The sequence below is a fragment of the Paramormyrops kingsleyae genome, chromosome 8 (assembly GCF_048594095.1).
Source record: "Paramormyrops kingsleyae isolate MSU_618 chromosome 8, PKINGS_0.4, whole genome shotgun sequence".
Lineage (NCBI taxonomy): Eukaryota > Metazoa > Chordata > Actinopteri > Osteoglossiformes > Mormyridae > Paramormyrops > Paramormyrops kingsleyae.
The window spans coordinates 10,439,807-10,461,400 of NC_132804.1; the positions used below are offsets into that span (position 1 = coordinate 10,439,807).

Below are 21,594 nucleotides of genomic sequence, written 5' to 3' on the forward strand. Positions count from 1 at the left end.
GAAAACAAGCAAGTTAAATAGCAGTTTATGGGCATATTTTACCGACTAACTCAAAATTTATTTGGTATGAATCCGCGGAGGATCTCGTCCCGGTAACGTATTGCCAATTCGCTCTCCTGCTTGGTCTGGAGGGCTTAATGTATTTGCTGAAATGGGATCCTTTTGATGGGGCATGTTTGTCATTCCGTCTCGCTAATGCCTGGACTTATCTTTCCAGGCAGCCCACGACCAGTCATTCGTTCCGCAACAGTGTCTCTTAATTGTTTACTGGCACAGGAGAACAAATTTGGTCATTAAGGGATCTATTAGTAGCACAACCTACATGCCTTGAATGTTTGTGCCAGCCGGGGCTGAAAGTAAATAAGCTCAGCGTCTCGATGATTACGTGCTTTGAAAAACAAGGCCTGAAAGCTTTTTCATTATGCTCCTCTGGGACCGTTAGTGTCTTTGAGAAACACGTTGACAGGAACGTTGGCAGAAAAGTCTGAGCCACCTTTCGTGTTCCGTCATAGCACGCAAAAAATGTCGAAAACGTACCCTTCAGGGGAATGACACTACGGTCATGCCAGTAATGCAACATCTAGACAGAAGGACAAATACAAGCACATTACTTTTCACCAGACGTGGATGGTAATAGTAGACTCGTCTCAAAACATGATTCAGCCTTAAGTAGTATGTTTAAAGTGGTTAACAAAATGAAAAACACATATATCATAAAATGTAGATTTAGATCAACTTTCTGCTGTTAAGCATGTGTGAGGATTTAGGTAAGGGGGGGGGGTGATTTGTGACGAGGGGCAGATGTGTTGAGGCAGTTACATGAGCAGCAGGTCATATGTAAGTCACTGGTGAAGCTGGTAATCAGTGATTGCTTCAGAGGTGGTTTATGTTTAGCCCTGTGACCCTAACCCCCCACCCCCCCCACCCAATTATGTAAGGGGCTTTTTAACAGTGGTGGGGTATCTGTACCCTTATTATACATCTCGTACGTGTTCTGCAATGATGACAAAAATTGTCAATGTTTTTAATATAAATATATAATGTAAATAGATTTTAACTTGGTCAAACAATGTAGTTTCTTTTTTGAACATGACTTAAACAAGGTTTCGCTCTACCAACTGTCTTCCCCCCCCCCCAACCCCCCAACACACACTTTATGACATTGTTCTCAGAACAAAAGTAAAATGTTTATGACAAAAAGATAAAATCTAAATCTAAAACCTATTTGGCAAGTGGCTGTGAGGATGGACCCCAACCCTGTCACACCCCCACAACCATCCACCTGAATACTAACAGCTGTGTTTTCAGTTTCTGATAATCGCAGGTCCTACTTAATCGGCGTAGTTTGTTTTCCTCTACACAAGGACTTGCTGACTTACGTCTAACATCGGAGCGGTCAGTACTCAGTCAGTACTGACTTGTGCATTTCCTCGGTCATTGGCACCACTCCTATTATTTCATACACATCGCCGTTCATCACCTGGTCGAAACAGGTCACCCAGTAGGCCTAACGAAACCCCAACAGAGCTCAACAAACTGAAAGCTGCTCCACAGTTGAAGGCTGAACTTTCAACGACACCGTATGTGAGATGCCTGTGTTTGGCTAAAGCGAGGGTAGCACCATGTCTGATCAGAAAACTTTATCCAGCTACGTTCACAAGACTTTTAACTTATTATTATTTTTTAAATTGCTACTTTAGAATATGTATTCACCACTACAGACTTACGGACAGTTTAAAAAGTGGTATATACACTCACCTAAAGGATTATTAGGAACACCTGTTCAATTTCTCATTAGTGCAATTATCTAATCAACCAATCACATGGCAGTTGCTTCAATGCATTTAGGGGTGTGGTCCTGGTCAAGACAATTTCCTGAACTCCAAACTGAATGTCAGAATGGGAAAGAAAGGTGATTTAAGCAATTTTGAGCGTGGCATGGTTGTTGGTGCCAGACGGGCCGGTCAGAGTATTTCACAATCTGCTCAGTTACTGGGATTTTCACGCACAACCATTTCTAGGGTTTACAAAGAATGGTGTGCAAAGGGAAAAACATCCAGTATGCGGCAGTCCTGTGGGCGAAAATGCCTTGTTGATGCTAGAGGTCAGAGGAGAATGGGCCGACTGATTCAAGCTGATAGAAGAGCAACTTTGACTGAAATAACCACTCGTTACAACCGAGGTATGCCGCAAAGCATTTGTGAAGCCACAACACGCACAACCTTCAGGCGGATGGGCTACAACAGCAGAAGACCCCACCGGGTACCACTCATCTCCACTACAAATAGGAAAAAGAGGCTACAATTTGCACAAGCTCACCAAAATTGGACAGTTGAAGACGGGAAAAATGTTGCCTGGTCTGATGAGTCTCGATTTCTGTTGAGACATTCAAATGGTAGAGTCAGAATTTGGCGTAAACAGAATGAGAACATGGATCCATCATGCCTTGTTACCACTGTGCAGGCTGGTGGTGGTGATGTAATGGTGTGGGGGATGTTTTCTTGGCACACTTTAGGCCCCTTAGTGCCAATTGGGCATCGTTTAAATGCCACGGCCTACCTGAGCATTGTTTCTGACCATGTCCATCCCTTTATGACCACCATGTACCCATCCTCTGATGGCTACTTCCAGCAGGATAATGCACCATGTCACAAAGCTCGAATCATTTCAAATTGGTTTCTTGAACATGACAATGAGTTCACTGTACTAAAATGGTCCAAAGAGTCACCAGATCTCAACCCAATAGAGCATCTTTGGGATGTGGTGGAACGGGAGCTTCGTGCCCTGGATGTGCATCCCACAAATCTCCATCAACTGCAAGATGCTATCCTATCAATATGGGCCAACATTTCTAAAGAATGCTTTCAGCACCTTGTTGAATCAATGCCACGTAGAATTAAGGCAGTTCTGAAGGCGAAAGGGGGTCAAACAGCGTATTAGTATGGTGTTCCTAATAATCCTTTAGGTGAGTGTATATGCAGGCGACAGCGGCTCTCCAATCATGCAAAGATTTAGGGGTCAATCCAGTGTGGTGTCATAGCCAGAAAACTTTTGTGTACTATATATTTTATGTATATATTTGGCATTGTTGTAATAAAACTTTTGCTTATTTGCTATAATTCTTGTCTCATTGGCATGTCGTCCCCGCTTGGGGGAGACCGAGTGGCCCCCTACTCGAGAGGCTTCCTGGGGATCCCCCTGCCCCATAGTAGGAGGTGGTGCAGTCTTTAGTAAATTATGTACAATAAGTTTTAAGTGGTCTGTCATTGTTAGATTAGGTCCAAAAATCAGTGGTGATAAGTTTTAAACTGTTCAGTCTTTTATCTTGACTGGTTGGTAAAAACTTGCCTGTCATGTGACATTTATGTGGAATTTAGGTGTCATTTGCCTTTTAAACCCCATTCTGTCTCTGTGTGGAAGTCCATACCCTCAAAGAAATGTACCATAAGCTATTGCATCCTGGGCATCTTGGGCTGATGTTGCTACGTTCCATTTAGATACTTACTATTCAGACTAATGATTATTTGTACTATTCCATCCCACTCTCACTGGGGCACTTTAAGTGTAAAATACCAGTTCAACTGAATGGCATGACTGGGAGGAAACTAGAGAGACCAGGAGCCTTGCAGGTGTCAGATAACCCACTGATCCACTGTAATATCCCAGACCAGAATTATATCCTAACCAGTTACAAATAGCTATACCTGCTATGAGAACTTTTCTCAATTATAAATAGCATTTTTCATCAGAAGGTCGAGTAAAACTAAACAAATGTATGGCGATTGTGTGAATTGCCTTTTAAATTGTGTAGTATAATCGTTTGTGCTAATCAGTTGCTGTGCTGTAACATTTGTCCATATTATTGTCATTATGGGGAATAAGTGGAGAAAAGGACATAGAAGGACACAATTAATGTCCTCTGCATGTCATTTACTATAGAACCAGCCGTGCTGTCCTCAGAGTGACCACTGGATGGCGTCCAACTGGAATGGTTTAAGTGAACACCTGACTTCAAAATCAGTCTCTCAGGCAACATGCCCAGATATTCAGACGTTCCCTTCTGGCTCTCCCCATTACACCTCCCGTGATGAATCTACCCTTGAGCTCCTCATTTATCTGTTTGTTAGCACCTCCTTCTTTACTACTGCTAGCTTTGACGTGACCTAACTTGACTCCCTGATTACCAGGGACCTAATTTATTAAACTGTGTTAATTTCATCGTGGTGGGAAAAAAAAATAAAAAAACATACTCACGAAAATAAAGATGCGTCGGCACAGAAAAATTCGGATTCATAAAACTGCCGTACACACATTTCCCCTCAGAAATGCTCAACCACTCTCGTAAAGGTCCATACCTGCGTGAGGCTGAGGTCCGGCCCAGTTGCAGCCCACAAATAACTATATATGGTCGACGCAAATGAGACGCACACCTATATGCATCTCCAGCAGGTGACATAGTGGGTGAACCTGTTGTTGTATCCTATGAAACAGTGCTTCTTTATCTGGATGGTACTAGTTGAGTATCCAGCTATATAAATGGATTAACATTATAAATTATGTTGCACATAAACAGTGTGGATTAATTACCTCTAGGTGGTTTTCGGAATATCATTAGCCAATGTCATGGACACACATGTAATGGGATTTACATATTTCCACCTTAAATATTCTTTGTATTATTACTCTTCTCACATTCTGTATCTGTTTTTTGGATCATCTTGATATACTTGACAATATAAAAAGCACAGAAAATATTTATTAGATTTAAGGATGGAAGAAGAGTATGCTGACCATGAACAGTCTCCAACTATAAAGAAGCTGCATATATACTTTTCTGATTCCATTGTACCATGGAAATTCAGCCAGTCAGCAAAGCAAACAGGTACCATTTTTCTGCTTGTTACTAGTTTTTATTCGTCCAGAGAATAAGCCCACTAAGGAGAAGCACCGTCATATTTTTGAGAAGGTCCTCAAAGAGCACCACTTACGAGACGACGATGCATGGAAGGTAAAGGGAAGACGAGGAGGTGCCATTGTCATAGTGGCTGATTGTTACAGTGTCACGGCCGTCTTTACAATACAATGAACACATACACAAGCACACCTGTAAAAACATACAGTCTTGGGAGACTAAATTTAGTACAGAATAGGTGCGTTCTGCTAAATACGCCAGGACACACCAATGACCTGTCCCCTGAAATACCCCATACTCACCTCTGTCTCTCTCCTTCTTTGCTATTGTACCATCTGACTGCCACTCCATCTGTACTGCTACCAATTGGTCGATTAGTGAGACCTTAGTCTACACCCCCCATCCCCCAGCCTACCCTAATCTCTGCCTTATCTTAATCACCCCCCGTGCTATCGAGCCAACAGCGGGGCTCCATCGACCCTCCGCGCCACCTTTTATCGCCCCAGCTGCTGACTGCTTTGCCACTCGATACCGGTGCCACCCCAGCGCCCAGCCATTTCCTGCTGGTCCCAGCATCCCACCCCATGTCAAATGCTTCCCGGAGGTGTGACATCTCTTGTAGCATCGTTTTTGAAGATGGAGTCTATCTGTAGTTTAGTTTCCACTGTAGGAAACAAAGCTTGCACATGCTCAGTGCGTTCCTTGAGGATGTCAGCAAATACAGTAAAATATGGTTGTTTTGTGTTGACCATTTACAGAAAATGATACAATTATCACATTCCTTTGTCAACCTATTATCATACCAAACAGCATTGCAAGTTCTTATCTCAAGTGCAAATTTTGCAATACATGTATAATACATTAATCATTTGAGTTGAATAAATTCACAATTTCGTGTTAGGAAGGTCCCCAAGTATGTCATGCCTAAAACTAATCTTTGGTGTTTGTTGATTAATAAAGACAACTTCTTGATACATTAGGCCTAATCTGTTCAAGTGACTCCAACTCCCTGCCAATTCAGGGAAATAGTCTATAAGAAATTCAGATCATTTACTGAACTGACATGTCCGAGACAGTAAAGTATAATATCCACTTTCCAGCATCCAGCATTTTCCACTTTCAGGGAGTGCAACTTTTTGGAAATTGTAAACAAGGCCTGTTTCTTGGGAAAAATTTTCAACATATCAAGAAAGTTCTGCAAAGGGATCTGGCAGGAGATTCAGGAATCTGATGTGTTTAAATTAGTTTGAGTCTTTGGAATAATTAACATAAAAAAATAAATAAATAGGTTGCTCATCAAATTTGTATAGCTATAGATCTTATGGTGACCAGTTCCTAAAATGTTCTTAATACACATTTTGATTTACCTACAGCAGTTTGCATGTTCTCCTCGTGTTCTGGGGGTTCTGTCCAGGTACTCCAGTTTCCAGTTTCCACCTATAGCCCACCTATTGCTTGTATGTAGTTAGGTGATTGGGCATCTGTATATCCACTAATATGCATTAGTAGCATTTAAGGCCAGATTTTCAAAATGTAATTAACATTATATAGAATCAAAAATATCTCCTACAATACAGCTTTTGACAAGATGTTTGTCAAGAAAGGTTTATGAAAACACCATGATGGGCAATTAAAGACCAGCAAAAGCATATATGTATTTACACGTGGTATTTTATGAGAAATTATGAAACATAGTTTCATAAACAGCCTCTTCTACTTGCTGTTGTTACAAATCACATGACCACTCCTTATATAAGAGTAGAACGAATAAGATTGATTTTCGCCTCCCCCAGGAATGCATTTTGTATACATTCAGTATACTTCAGTTGGGGAGGGCAGTATTTGACTTAGCATACTTCAGTCCTGTCCTCAGCAGAATATGTCACATCCCTGCTGGGCCCTTGAGCAAAGTCCTTAACCACCCCCCCCCCCCCCCCCCCCCCCCCAAAAAAAAAAGCTCCAGGTGCACCAGATAATTGGCCTGATTTCTGCACTCAGACACCAAGCTCTGCTCTCAAGTGTGTTTGAAAGTGTGTTTATATCACAAAAGAGAGTAAAGATGGCCTTATGTAAAAAGGAGCATTCCAATGTACTTGTGCAAATGGCAAATAAAACATTTCAGTTATGTTTTTCACATTTGCCTAGTCCTTAGTTGACCCACACTTTGTCTTATTCAAACTAATACTAATTCTGTAGCATAATTTGCAAGATAATGCATATGAAAATATAAAAGCACTTTATTAATCGTTGTGTGAATGTTTTTTTTTCTTCCTAATTTACTTCTTTTAGTGCATTTAAAACAAAGCCTGCCTGAAATGTTGTAGTTACGATAAGCCTTGAGAACAGCAGTGCAGATGTCGCCATCTTGTGTATGTGAAACTCAATACAATAAGAAACTTCAAATTTATTTAATCGCATCTTGACAGCCTTGGGTAGCGCCATGTCTTCATACAAGCAAAAATCGGGTCTTATCCTATCATTACTGGCTTAATGTACGGTTTTTTCATGTTGGCCCTATGTTCATGTAGATTTGATTGCGTAGTCCAAATGACTGAGGTGTATGTAAAAGGAGCTGTCTAATTATGCACACATTTGCGTATACTATAATTCAATGTTCTGTACAGGATGTTCCCTGCCTTGCGTACCCTGGTTCCTGATATATGTTTCATGTTCAGTGTGGCCGTCTTTTGAACAAGTAGGTATGGAAAACGCGTGGATGGATCATGACAGCTGGTATATTTACTATTAACATATGGATCGATCCCAAGATTAAAATGGAACTAATGGTACCACGATCAAGATTCTTTTACACCAAAGTAACTGATCGCTGTTTATGCACTGCATCAGGAAGGATGTGTTAAAACGTATGAGTAATGTACGTACTGTACGTCTGCCGCCTGTAACATTAACCTCTAACTTCGTTGTTGATAATGGTTGTGGTAGGCTTGTGTTAACTAATGTGAATAGTTTATAATGTCATACCAGTAGGAGAGTCATTATGTGGAAAGACAAGGAATGATTGATGCTGTTGGCTTTATTTATTACTAAGGGATTATGTTTAACTACACCACGGTGAAGGTAATTATTCAAGGAAGACACTGGAAACGGTTAATGCAAACAACTACCCGGAATACTGGATTCAACTGCATCTCCGCTTATCTAGATTGCTCAGCAGAAGGTACTGTAATATATATATAGCCTTTAATCAGCACACCCACTATAGTCACTGTTTACAAAATTAAGTGTCTAGCAAGATCTGTAATTACATTAGGCCACTTGAAATTAATAAATTGTTTTACATGACTCAAACTTCTAAAATATTGGTGAGTAGGGGATTTTATATTTTTAGCGAAAAGACGAACGGCAACAGAGAAATACTAAAACTATAAAAGTTCTCAAACAGCTCGCGAAGGGTAATATTACTCGGTATATTGATGCCCTGCCAAGATTTTAATACCGTGGGCCCACACACAATCTGACAAACGATAAAAACCATTGTCCGAGAAGCGTCAAATTGAAACATCCGAGGCTGACATTCAAGATTTTTCACCCACAGTTTTTGAGGAGAAAAAAAACGGATTTTTTGAGGTGAAAAAAAAAAATCGAGGCGGCACCAAAAAATTGAGGCGGGCGGCCATGTAAAACAGTTTATTAATTTTAAGTGGCCTTATTTAAAATATTAAAATACATATACAGATAGTCGTCTCAAGGCTCATTAATTGGTGACATATACCACCTTCGAATACTATTGTCGCTTCATTAAAATGAAAACAAACATATGAAACGTAATAAATCTACAAATTATTAATACAGGTACCTATGTTTTGCATGTTCTGTAATCGAGGAAATTCCATTTATATACACTTTGTGTCTGTGGTGATATCAACAATACTTTAAATAGCAACGCATTATTCATTCCAACTATTTTTAAAACCGTGACTAATCTCTAAAAATACATAAAACAAAAAAGTGCTAGTTTAAAGGTGCTGTCACTATTCTGGTTCTTAATAAAGACGACAGTTCGAGAAAAGTTTAATCCTCCCACACTTTCCCTGCAACCTTGCCCATGATAAGCGTTCAAGAGACAGCTGTAATATGCAAGGTACTCACAGGATTACTGCCTCCAAATTTTTATTTTTTAGTTTTTTGTTTTTTTTATTACTGCCTCCAAGTAGCAGTTACACGCTACTTGTAGTAATACACGCTAGCCCTCGACGTCACATATGCCACGTGACCGGAATACGCGGGCATTGTGGGTAAGGAGTTTCTATCCTATTGGGAAAAGGCAGTAAATAATTCTTCCCGTTTGTCCTTTAACGGAGCGAAATTGAAGTACTGTTATCGTATTCCATAAAGTAGTGGTTAGGTGGGTGAATTTAATGTTGAAACTCCAAAAAGTGAAACCAGCTAACATAGAACATATATTGTTTCTCAGACGTGCAGAACTAGTCGCCAGTCTTTATACATACAGTCTCTATGGAAACCAATCTAAGTTTTGGTTTATTTCCTTGCCTCGGTAACCGTTTGACAGGACTTACTTTTAAATCAGAATAGGTTGTTTGATGTGTTTTTTGCTTGCCCGTTTTCTTTAAGGGTGTTGTTCTTACTGGCTACACGTTATGATGACGGATGATTGGTTTAAATGTTTGTTTTGTGTATAATAATAGTAACAGCGGTTTGACCCAAACCAGAACCAGTATGTCCTCTTTTGAGGACTTAGATGATCTGCGAGAGCGTAACAAGCAGCTGTTAGTGAGGCTGCGAGAGCAAAGGATGAGACTGCAGTGTTTGACGGCCGTAGCGACAGATCCAGATTGCCTGGGATCCGGCGAGATACAGCGTAGGCCGGCTGACAGTAGCCGTCACAGTAGCGCCTCTCCAGTAGGGTCAGTGGTTACTGAGATCGGTGGGCGACATGGTCTAGCCCGAACCTCATTAAGCAAACCCAAGACACTTGACGAAGACCATCCGCCAGCGGCCAGCCACAAGAAAGCCCAAGGTAGGTCGTTGATTTTGCATCATTGATAAATAATGCCGTCAGTTTATAATACATAAATATACTGTTGTTCAGATGTTTCAGAGATTTCCACCCTGGGCAAAGATATCGTTCCTTTGAGGGCCCCCAGCCAGCGCGAGGGGGGCTCTCCGCACCACAATCTTCTGCAGGACGAGAGAAATATAGACTTAGGAAGAGAAAAGAAATCTGAAGCCATGACATCAGGACTCGATTTTCGAAGCGTGGGAGTAGACCAGGTGAGATGCCCTGTAGTCACAAGCAGTTCTCAATCCTGCCACTTGATGGTGCATTCTTACTCTAATTTCATTTGCATATAATTTGCATTTAATTGTTTATTGCACATTACAACTAAGGGGACAAAGTTTTCTCATTAGGCTGTTAGCCCACTATGGGGTATACCTGGATGACCCTTATCAGTTCATCCAATTCAAAAAGTTAATAATGAAACCAACCCCTCCCCATCCCCCCCGCCCCCGTGCAGTCATAAGAGAAATGCGTAGCGAGATTAAGATGTGGTGTTTGCTGTGAATGATAACTTTCATCCCCTTCTACACTTTGCCCTGACTGATCTGCAGTCCTGTTGGAAGATTGAGTGCTGGAGGGGAATAATTGTTGTATCGTAAGATGTGGATGAATGTCGTGTTTTATGTGAAAAATGTGTGTCGGACTGATATGAAATAATATACATTCCTGGGCAAAAAAATAGCCCAAAGCGTAATGTTGTGCAGTTTGGATTTGGCCCATATTTTTTGCCCTGAAGTGTGTTTACCCCTGGAAACACACTGATGCCGCCAAGCTGTCTGTGTGAGAGCTATCCTGTGTTGCCCCGATGACTTAGTGTATAAGATTTTCCCCTTGTGTAATTCAACATGGTTAAAGTGGTCCCTCGTGCTCATTTTGGTTTTTCCCTGCTCTCTGGATTCCATGAATTTCATCTGTGTGACGGATTTCTCCCACATACTGGTTTTTCTGGCTGATAACACCTTTATTCCTGGATTGCCATTTGATGTCTCTTCAATCTTCAGCCTTTCTGTGATACGGGCAGGCAGACATGCACAGGGAGTCATCAAAAACTTGGCTTGAGGCTTACAAGTATATGCTGACAGAGCGTCTAGCAACGTATGTCTGCATTTTTGTGTATTTTTATGGTCACATATTACACATTTCTTGGTATGTTTTGCCACTTTTATAGTTATTCTGATTTGAAAAAGCTGTTGTCTTTTTGTTTTAATAGAATGAAGCATATTTTTTATTTTATTTTGTTTGTTTTCAAACCTCAGGTGTGTGTCATAAAGGTATTGTTCTGGCTTAACATTTCGCAAAGTTTTTTTCTGTAAAGTTGGTGGGGTGTGTGTGTCTGTGTGTCTTTCTGGTTTTACGCACATTTTGATTTGCATATAGTGTAGGCTACAGCTTTAAGAGAATTTCTCTGGTATTTCTCAGGAATGTTATTGATAAGAGTGATTAGTTATCAGTGGTTTTTAGATTTGAGTAGCTTTGCTTTTTGATTTGTAGTGGTTTTTTTAAAGAACTATCTTCACGCAAAGGTTAGTGTGTGCATGAAAACACAAACTGCCACACTGTTGCTGCTGCTAGTGAAACATTACCAAAACACTTTTCCAAGTCTTTCTGGAAGTTTACCTGTTTTAGTTCCTTGCACTGGGATTGGCAAGTAAGAAATGAATGCTTTTTCTTGTTGAAATTTTCCAGTATTGAAAATGCAGTGATTCAAATTGTTACTGTGGGTTATAAAAAAAAAAAAAAGCATACAGATGAATTGCCATATTTGTCACTTTTAATTCATCAGCATTTCGTGCAAAACCCTGATTACTCATCTTGTGAAAGTAATTGAAATAAAACCATTGAATGTGATTATGCCTTGTTTCAGCATAATGGCAACTCACTGATCAGACGATCCACTGAACCTTTGCTGGGCTATGACTGGATAGCAGGTATGTTGCACTTTGTTCAATGTTGGTGCCAGTTAGAGATCCAGTGGGGTGTTCCACAAAGCAGGATTAAGGGAAAGTCTGACTTATTTCGACAAGTCTGGCTCATTTAAGTGGAAGTTCCGTTCCATCAATGCGTCATAAATTAATCCCCGCTGAGCTACCATGGTAACTTAGGCAAGTGAACAAGTCTGCTCTGGACCAGGTTAACTGTCTTTTTTAGTTAAGCGTTGTCTCAAAGAACATCCGATGTGTGGGAACAGATTCCCAGAACATCATTCCATTAGTCGAAATTCCGCGCTCTCACTACTCATATCAAGTAATAAATATAAAGCCTATAAAAATCACGTCCCAGCATTCCAATTCCAAAATAATGAAAATAAGCGTACCCATATTACAAATGTCAAACATGAAATGGAATGTCTGAAATTGAAGAAAAAAAAAAATCCATTAAAATAATATGAACAGGAAGATATTTTTATGTTTTGTTTAGTCACAGTCTATTTTGAAAGTTTTAGTAAATCACACTTTTGCACAGTGTTGTCCATAGTGGTCATAAAAAGGTTGGGAACCCCTACCATATAAGGTGCCTGTGATTTCTGTTCTGGTCATGAGCTATTGTGCAGCTGAGGAAATGTTTACCATGCTCCCAAGGGCTGCTGGACGCTGATAGCTCATTGGACGACCGCACAGACCAGTTCTTCACAGAGCTACACAACTTCCGCCAAGTTAACAAGGAGGAGTGTATCCACAGCCCACACACATGGTTAGAACCTCTACCAGACCCTCTTCAAAAGTCTACTTTGTCAGCATCTGTCTGTGTTGTGGTGCCTAGAATGACAGGGTTTACAAAATATATAAGATATGAACAATATACAGCTCTGGGAAAAAAATGAGACCACTGAAATTTATTTGTAAATCGGCATCTGAGTCTGACAACAGTTCCATGCCAGTGTCTGTTAAATTCCTACACAAGCACACCTCTCTCTGCTTTGAGGTACTGATTAGGTGATCACCTGAATCAAATCTTATTTAATGAGGAAAAGTATAAAAAGCCACTTCTGTAATCAACACTCTCCTCTTGCAATGTGACCAGTTGGATGGCAAATCAATGCTAGAATTTAAAAACAACTATTGACCATGCCAAAGCAGGTGAAAGGAATGGTGCAATCCTGGCTTTATTGGGGCAAGGATATAGTGAATGTCAGGCTGCTTCTATCCTTAAAATCTCCACCGGCAGTTCACAAGAACAAAGTCAGGCAACAGGCACTGGGGACAACACAGTTACAACCTTGCAGATGGCGGAAACGAATCAGCACTGAGAGGGATGACTGCAAACTCATTCGAATGTCACTCAAGAACCATGACATCAAGTGACCTTCAAACACAGTGGCAAACTGAGACTGGGGTGAAGTGCACTGCAAGAACAGTTCGAAACGGGTTCCTACAGGCAGGGCTGAAGTCAAGCAAAGCCAGAAAGAAAGCCATTCATAAGTGAGAAACAAAGAAGAGCCAGGCTGAGGTTTGCTAAAGACCATAGGAATTGGTCTGTAGAGGACTCTAGTAAGGTCATCTTCTCTGAATAGTCCAATTTTCAGCTCTGCCCAACACCCGGTCATTTTATGGTTAGACAGAGACCTGGAGAAGCCCACAACCCACAGTGTCTCGCACCAACTGTAAAATATGGAGGAGGGTCAGTGATGATCTGGGAATCAAGTCAGGGGAATCAAGGTCTGGATGGAGTAGCACCAAATCAAGAGTCTGTCTTGGCCAGCCCAATCTCCAGATGTGAACTATATTGAAAACCTCTGCAAGGACATCACCAGGAAGATGGATGGTCACAAACCATCAAGCAAAGCCGAGCTGTTTGAATTTTTGTAGAGAGAGTGGTATGAAGCTACCCAACAGCAATGTGAACAACTGGTGGAGAGCATGATTGCAAATCGGGGTTATTCCACCAACTACTGATTTCTGAACGTTCTTTAGACAAAACATTATTTCCATTTTCTTTAATAGTGAACAGGGGATTTGTTTTCTTTGAATTATTCTGCTATTTTGAATTATTATGCTAACACTGCATCATTTGTCTTATTTTGATGTATTTTCCTTTAAAGTTATGCTCTAAAGAACAATATTTGTTTATTTGGAAATTAGAAGAAATTTTGTCAGCAGTTCTTAGAAACTAATTAGGCACCGCTGCTCAGTTCAATACTTGCACCTATAAAAGATAAAACCTGAGAACATTATAATTTTTGCAGTGGTCTCTTATTTTATTCCAGAGCTGTATGTAGCCCTATATATGTTTTTCCCCATCCTTGGCACTCGTATAGTTTTTCTTATTGGAATAAGATATTTTAATATGGTTATTAATGCTTTTGTTCTGTTTAATTTCTTATGAACTATGTAAATGCATTTAACAGCTTTAGAAGTTTAGTCACAAAACATATCTTTACGCATCAGGCATCTTCAGTCATACTTTCGTGATCTTTTATAAGATCACTGGCTGGTTTTTCCAGGACTGCAGTGAATTGGTTAGCAGGCAGAGAACATTTCAGCTGGGGCTGTCACAACCTTGGAAATGACTAATACTGAGAATAAACGGCCATCATTGTCAAGTTGTGAAGCAATTTTCTAGGAGCGGAGTCTGAGTCTGCATTTTTGGGGTTCAGCTTACGCAGAGTGTGAATTTGATATCTCCTGTGAACCTTTCCGAGACGTTTCCTCCCCGCCTGTTCTTAGATAATTCTGCTTTGCCTCTCTTCCCGGATGTTTTTTTGTACGATTAGGGTGGAGCGAGATGAGATTTCGCCCCCATCACTACTGATGCATGAACTGGCGATGGAGTATGAGCTGGATAAGCATACGTGTATGGATTGTATTTTCAGGTTATTTCTCCTACATGCTCATGCGTTTGCCGTTAAGGCATTCTCATCTCTCTGCCTGTTTACTCTGCTGTTGCATGATTGACGTTTGCTTGGTGGACCATCACACATTTCCCTACCCGCTCTTCCCTTCTAGGTATGTTCCGCTACAGAATTAACAGCCGTCTCTTCCCCACACCTTTGGACTGCCAAGCAGCATGTGCAATGTGCCAGATGCCGAAATCCCAGCACGCCCACACTGTGGCAGAACCAGCCTTCATCAGGTTCCACATTCTTGGCCGTCATGATATACAGATTAGGCTGCATACACTAATTGGACTAAAGTACAATGGTACCTCAGTTCTCGAACTCATTAGAACTCTAATTTCTTAAAAGTCGAACCAATCAGTTAGAAAAAAAAGTACCTAGAACTCGATCTGAATCTCAGAAGTCAAACCTTGAACGCTGACCTAAGAGAACTTGTACGCGGGGGGAAATGAGTCACGCGGCACGTCTCTCAGCGGAAACAAAGGGTAAAGCTTCAGTTTCAGCCTCGCATTCGCTGTGATAGCATCGTGCATGTTTACACTAGCTGAATACATATATTTAGAGATTAAAAATACATTTAGACAATGATAAGACAGTAACAGTAATTATATAATAAAATACATTTAAAATAAATATTTCTTATTAATTATTTTAATATTAATAATAAACCATTAATACATTTAATTATAATAATATTGTCGTGCCAAACAGGGAAGGAATGGAGACAAAGGTGCAGACATCAGGGTATCAGGGAATACGGGGTTTAATTACAAGTAAGGCAGGCAAAACGCAGACGGACAATACAATGACCGAACTGGGGAAACAAACTGAAATGCGGACGAAATACAGAGGACTAATAACAACAACCAGAAACAGCTGATCACACGGGGATTCTACATGGGGTTAATGAGGGGGCGTGGTTCATTTTGTGTTTAAATGCTAAAAAAAAAAACATATTTAGGTGTAATTTTTTGGGGCCAGGAACCAATTAATTGGTTTTCCATTATTTCTAATGGGGAAGATTTGATCAGAACTCGAACTTTTTACGATTCGATCCAGAGTTCTGAACGGATTAAGTTCGAATTCTGAGGTACCACTGTATTAACACAATTTGTCATTATGCATACAGGAACTTACTGAACTACTGAACTAGCGGCTCAGCAGCTACAGCGGGATCTTAATTTAATTAGTGACTGGGCTGACACCTGGCAGATGAAATTTAACATAGACAAATGTAAGGTACTCCATGTAGGGAGCAGAAATATAAAGTACAGGTATTTTATGGGACCTACTGAAATAAAGGTAGCTGATTATGAGAAAGACCTTGGTGTGTATGTTGATGCTTCCATGTCTCATTCTCGCCAGTGCGGGGAAGCAATAAAAAAGGCCAATAGGATGTTGGGGTATATCTCCAGGTGTGTGGAGTTTAAGTCAAGGGAGGTAATGCTAAGATTATACAATTCCTTGGTGAGACCTCACCTAGAATATTGTGTACAGGTTTGGTTACCATATCTTGAAAAGGACATAGCGGCCTTAGAAAAGGTGCAGCGTAGGGCCACAAGAATGATTCCTGGTCTTAGAGGAATGTCATACGAGGAAAGGTTATTTGAACTAAATCTGTTCAGCCTCAAGCAAAGGAGACTGAGGGGGGACATGATCCAGGTCTATAAGATTCTAACAGGTTTGGATGCTGTTCAACCGAATAGTTACTTCAGCATTAGTTCAAATACAAGAACTCGTGGCCATAGGTGGAAATTAGCGGGAGAACATTTCAAACTGGATTTAAGGAAGCACTTCTTTACACAGCGTGTAGTCAGAGTATGGAATAGTCTTCCTGATAACGTAGTGCAAGCTGTATCCTTGGGTTCCTTTAAATCAGAGCTAGATAAGATTTTAACAACTCTGAGCTATTAGTTAAGTTCTCCCCAAGCGAGCTCGATGGGCCGAATGGCCTCCTCTCATTTGTATATTTCTTATGTTCTTATGTTCTTATGTTTTATGACATCCTATTCTGAATCCATCGGTGTCAATATGGAATCGGTTTCCCCTTTTGTAGCTATAACAGCTGTCACTCTTCTGGGGAGGCTTTCCACTAGATTTTCGAGTGAATGTGTTGGAATTTTTGCCCATTTATCCAGAAGAGTGTTTTGGAGCATTTTAGATTCATAGAAGTTCCTTTAGGTGTAAATGCCAGGTGTCCTAATACCTTTGTCTACATAGTGTATGATTCTAGTACTTTCACAATCATGAACAGTCATCTGTTGGTATGAGTTTACAGGTTTAAGTGGAATAAGTGTGAAATATTTATCAATCCATCAGTTCATTTCCACATAATGAAATTTGAGCCTTATATGGGGGTGAGCAGGGTGCATTTAAGGTTCATGCAGGATGATGTGGATACTGAGAAATAGGGGGCTTAAATATTGTTATTTAATTTCATTTTTGGTTTGGTTGTGGTTTAAAATCTTCCACTGATATGGATTCGTCTCAAATGTGATATTTCTCATGTCTTTTGGTAGGGTCAGTGTTCCCTGTGCTGTGTTGCTCCCAGCACACCGGCAAAGAGCTCATCACCGGAACAGCTTCGACCCATCCAACACCCTAGGCCTGTCCTCAGTAAGCAGGCCTTTACCCTTCCAGGGCCAGCCTCCCGCAGAATTCCTGGAAACACAGCACTGGATAGCACTATACTGCAAACCTTGAGTCATGTATTGTGAAAGTCTTTGCTGAGATACCTGCAGCACACTTTCATACAACTATCTCATAAAATTCTTCCCTCAGTCTAGCAAATGTATGAAAAACAATTTTTACTTTTGCCTACAGAAAGTAATTTCACCTTACGGAACCTTTTGGGCTTTGTTTCGGATGAATGCACTTGTCCGGTTAAGAGAGTCTCTGTCTGGCTTTGTAAGACTTGAAGGATATAAGATTAACACAGCGGGAATAGCCTCCTGTTACTTTCTGTCCACAGCACTGTTTGTCGGGATGGTCCAGATCGGCTCCTGTTGCAGCTCGTCTGCCAAGCAGCTTAGATCTGCGCAGCAGCCTAGACAAGGTGCTGCCTGAACCAGAACTGGTAAGGCTTTGGGGAGGGCATGTAATTTGTTTAATTTCCTGTTGACGACGTTGGTAGTATAGTTACATAATTTCTAGTTTGAATATTATTTTTGGCTATGACTTCAGCATAAAGTAATTATGCATAGCACACAGAATGGAAGTGTTGTGTTTTAAAACATAATGAGATCACCTGTACAGTGCCTTACCTCAACACCTGTAGAGGCACCTTCCTCTTTTCCAATATTTTTAATAGACTTATTTCAAAATTGATTGCTTTATAATTAGTTAACACAACAATCCATAATGACAAAACAGAAACACGTTTCTTGGGATCATTGCAAATTTACTGAAAATGAAAATTGGAACGCTCCCGTTATGCTTTCAGTGTTGTGTACGGTCACCTGTACTAGTAATTAGAGCTGTAAGTCTCATTGGGTGTGCCTCTACCATTCTCCCTTGCAGATCCTCTCAAGCTCTGTCCGATTGGATGAGGAGCATCACTGAACTGATTTAGATTGGCTATGGCTTCTTGGTCACTGTCCTGACTAAGGCCCTTCTTATCTGAATATACAATTTGTCCTGGTCACAGAAGATTCATTTATTTATTTTATTTTATTTTTTTAATAAACTTGCAAAAATCCCTGTTTTTTGTTTTGTCGTGAGGAATTTCAAGTCAGTTGATGGCAAAAAATGGATCAAGATGTCGCAACACAAAGAAAATACTCTGTGAAGGCCCTTTCTGTTGTTGAGAAATGAAAAAGGGAAGGTAAAAGCGAAAGGAAGCCTGTGTCTTACTGGGTAGACCTTTTGTTGTCGAGTATTGTCGTGGGGTTCAGTTGCCCTTTACTTGCCCGCAGCTTCTCCTTCGTTATGACATTTTCGAAGGCTTCCCCCTCGAGGAACCAAAACAAAAGCAGTTGTCTTTTTTTTACGTTGGTGGTAATAGTTAAAAATTTTTTTTTAAATAAAACAGGCCACACTGTTGCCATGGTAACCTGCCTCTGCCTTATTCATAGGTCAAAGAACCCTGTATATTTCCCCTTTCTGTTCTAGTTGGGGTGGTGTGTGGCCTAGGGGTTAGGGTGCTATGCTAGTGACTGGAAATCTCGGGGTCAGAAGTGGGATTTCACTGTTAGGCAGTGCCGAAAGACTCTTATCCCCCAAATTGCTCCAGGGATTGTCTGACCTTGGTTTCTCAAAAAAAACCTCTACCAAATAAATCATTCTGTGTATGTAGATACGTCCCATGCCGTTCACTGTAGACTCACCCCAAGACCTTATAATTTGAGTCACTAGACTGTCCTCCCTAAGATAACTGCTGGCCGTTGAACCCCATCCACCCCACAGAAAAACAGCATTAATATAATTTGTGTTTGAGTGCTTTGCATGGAATGTTTATGTGGGCCTTGTGCAGCTGGCCACTCAAGCTGCTGCTGGGCTTTCAGTAGCTATTTTCAGATCTGCTCTTAGGTCATTTATAGGAGTTAATCTTACGAAATCCCTTTCCAGTAACAGAGTATGGCAGTGATTACATGGAAATCATTTGATCTGTGTATGTTTAAAGGTTTGGAATGAGTCCAGGGAGAACTTCCAGATTTCTTAATAACTTAAGGTGAATAACAATCAAGACTTGTGTGATGGTTCGGTGTAACATGTAGTGTTTCTCATTCTGGCTGCACTGGAGTGTTCAGATTACCCGGGATTATGAGAGTCAGGCTGGCTATTGGTGATACACTCTATGATGCTTTGCATCTGGCACATTTCTCCTGCAGATGGGAGGTTGTCCTGCCCTCCCAATCCTACCTACCAGGCTGGGTTTTAGCTTCTATTACTTGTCATCAAAGATCATGGTCTGTCTGGCAAGCATTTATAGAATTATTACGGGAAATTTTTCAGAACAACTGCTGCAGCACCTCTGGTAATTACAAAAGTAGAAATGATTCATCTTACAGTAAAAATTGTCCAAGAACAAAGGGCACGTATTCTATACCTGTAGAAAGCAGTGATATTGCTTTCCATATTTTAGCCATTAAATAAAGCGACATCGCTGAAGTTTTCACTCTGTTTTCTGGTGGGTCGGTGCACCCTGCAGGACTTGCACACTCTTGTCTCTGAACTCGCCTGTTGCATGAACCTATAAAAATGGCTCGAGACAGCATTTCGGGATTGACGAAAGGTAACTGTAGTAGAATTTTTTTTTCATATGTGAATGGTCTAGTGAAGGAATGACTGTTGTGTGGGGTCAGACAGCAATGTGCAAGTCAGGCGTGATCATTTTTCAGAGAATTGTTTCTCTGGTCATCCATACTATCTGCATACTATTTAAAGCCCTTGCAAGATCTTCATTGCAGACTTTTGCTCCTCTGCACCCTGTCAATTTCTCCGCAACTTTACAGCACTTTGTGAACTTTAATTCTCACTTCCCCCCCCCCCCCCCCCTTACTGTCTTCACCACAGACGACTTCCTTACCATGTCACCGTGCTTCCCTTACAAAGACATCTCCCTGTCACCCTCATGTGCTGTTTTTTAAAATATCAGTTTATATTGGACTGGTGCAGCAGCACAATGTCTAGCTGTCTTGCCTCACACGTCTGGGAGCAGATCTCCATGTGTGTGGAGTTTGCATGTTCCTCTCATGTCATCATGGGCTTTCTGTGTTCTCTGGTTTTCTCCCCACAATCCAAAAACATGCTGAGGTTAATCGGAGTAATGAAATTATCTGTAGATATGTGACTGTGCCTAATGATAGGTTGGTGCCCCATCTTAGGTTGTTCCTCACCATGCACCCATAGCCTCTGGGATAGACGCCAGACTCCCCGATCCTCCCCCCCCACCCCACCCTACCCTACCCTGTGGGGTACAGAAAATGGAGGTATGGAATTTACGTTGTCAGGTTGTAAAACCATTCACTTTTTCCACCCCTATAATATATTCCACAAGTAGATGAGGTTCAAGTTCCTGGGAGAGGTCTATGCGGAAAAAAAACAGGGCATTTTTTGAGCTGGTACAGTTAGAAAGGTACAGTAGTTACTCGTCGATCCATCTAACTTCTCAGTACCTCTGAAGGGAAAAAGAAAAGACACAGACTTTATTAATCCCTGAGAGGAAATTAAAGTTTAAAATACACACAAGGTTAAAGTAGAAGACCGTTATGATGACATTTCACTGGCTAAAATATGAGTCTGTAGTTGAATTTTGAATCACTGGCCTAATTAGTCATTTACTTCAAATAGCTAATTGTGATATTCCAGTTAAGTACACGTGTCCTGTACTTGTCAGATGCCCCCTTATACAGTAGTACACGTCATCTTAGTACTAATGATTTCATTGACTTGAGGGAGGATGGGTTAGGCGTTGTCAGCAGGTGAACTGCAACCTTTGATACTGTGAAAATTTAAAGTAGTAAGTGTGAGTTAATGGTGAAAAATTGTGTTTTTTCTTTAAGAGTGGTACCAGATTTAATTTTTAGAAAAACTCTGTATATCAATCTTGGAGAGCCTTGGAGTAGAACTGCTAGTCCATCAGATCCAGTGGTGACCGCTGTGGTTCAGATATCTTACCAAGATGCACTCCTGCTTTGTCATGCGATGCAGTTTCAGGTTGTGTCATATGCCCAATTCCCCTTGATTGAGTGAGAATCACAGATGTTTCATATCACCTGAGCATAAAATAATCAATTGCGTTTAAAAAAAAAAATTAAAATGAGATTGCAGTCTACATGCAGTTGAATCGGTGGACTGGATAGTGTG

At 40.8% G+C, this 21,594-nt stretch overlaps 1 protein-coding gene across 2 annotated transcripts; it reads left to right on the forward strand.

Moving 5' to 3' along the window:
* The first annotated feature begins 9,110 nt into the window (after positions 1 to 9,110).
* miip (migration and invasion inhibitory protein) lies at positions 9,111 to 18,838 on the forward strand. Of its 2 annotated transcripts, XM_023837646.2 has the most exons (10): positions 9,111 to 9,278; positions 9,580 to 9,911; positions 9,984 to 10,165; positions 11,818 to 11,881; positions 12,533 to 12,644; positions 14,665 to 14,744; positions 14,897 to 15,023; positions 17,307 to 17,403; positions 17,759 to 17,863; positions 18,307 to 18,838. In XM_023837646.2, the coding sequence occupies exons 2-10, from the start codon at positions 9,611 to 9,613 to the stop codon at positions 18,346 to 18,348; spliced, it is 1,110 nt and encodes a 369-aa protein (XP_023693414.1). In that variant the 5' UTR covers positions 9,111 to 9,278; positions 9,580 to 9,610; the 3' UTR covers positions 18,349 to 18,838. The 2 variants fall into 2 exon arrangements, with proteins under 2 accessions (XP_023693414.1, XP_023693413.2); XM_023837645.2 differs by having other exon boundaries at positions 9,113 to 9,911.
* The last annotated feature ends 2,756 nt before the right edge of the window (positions 18,839 to 21,594 follow it).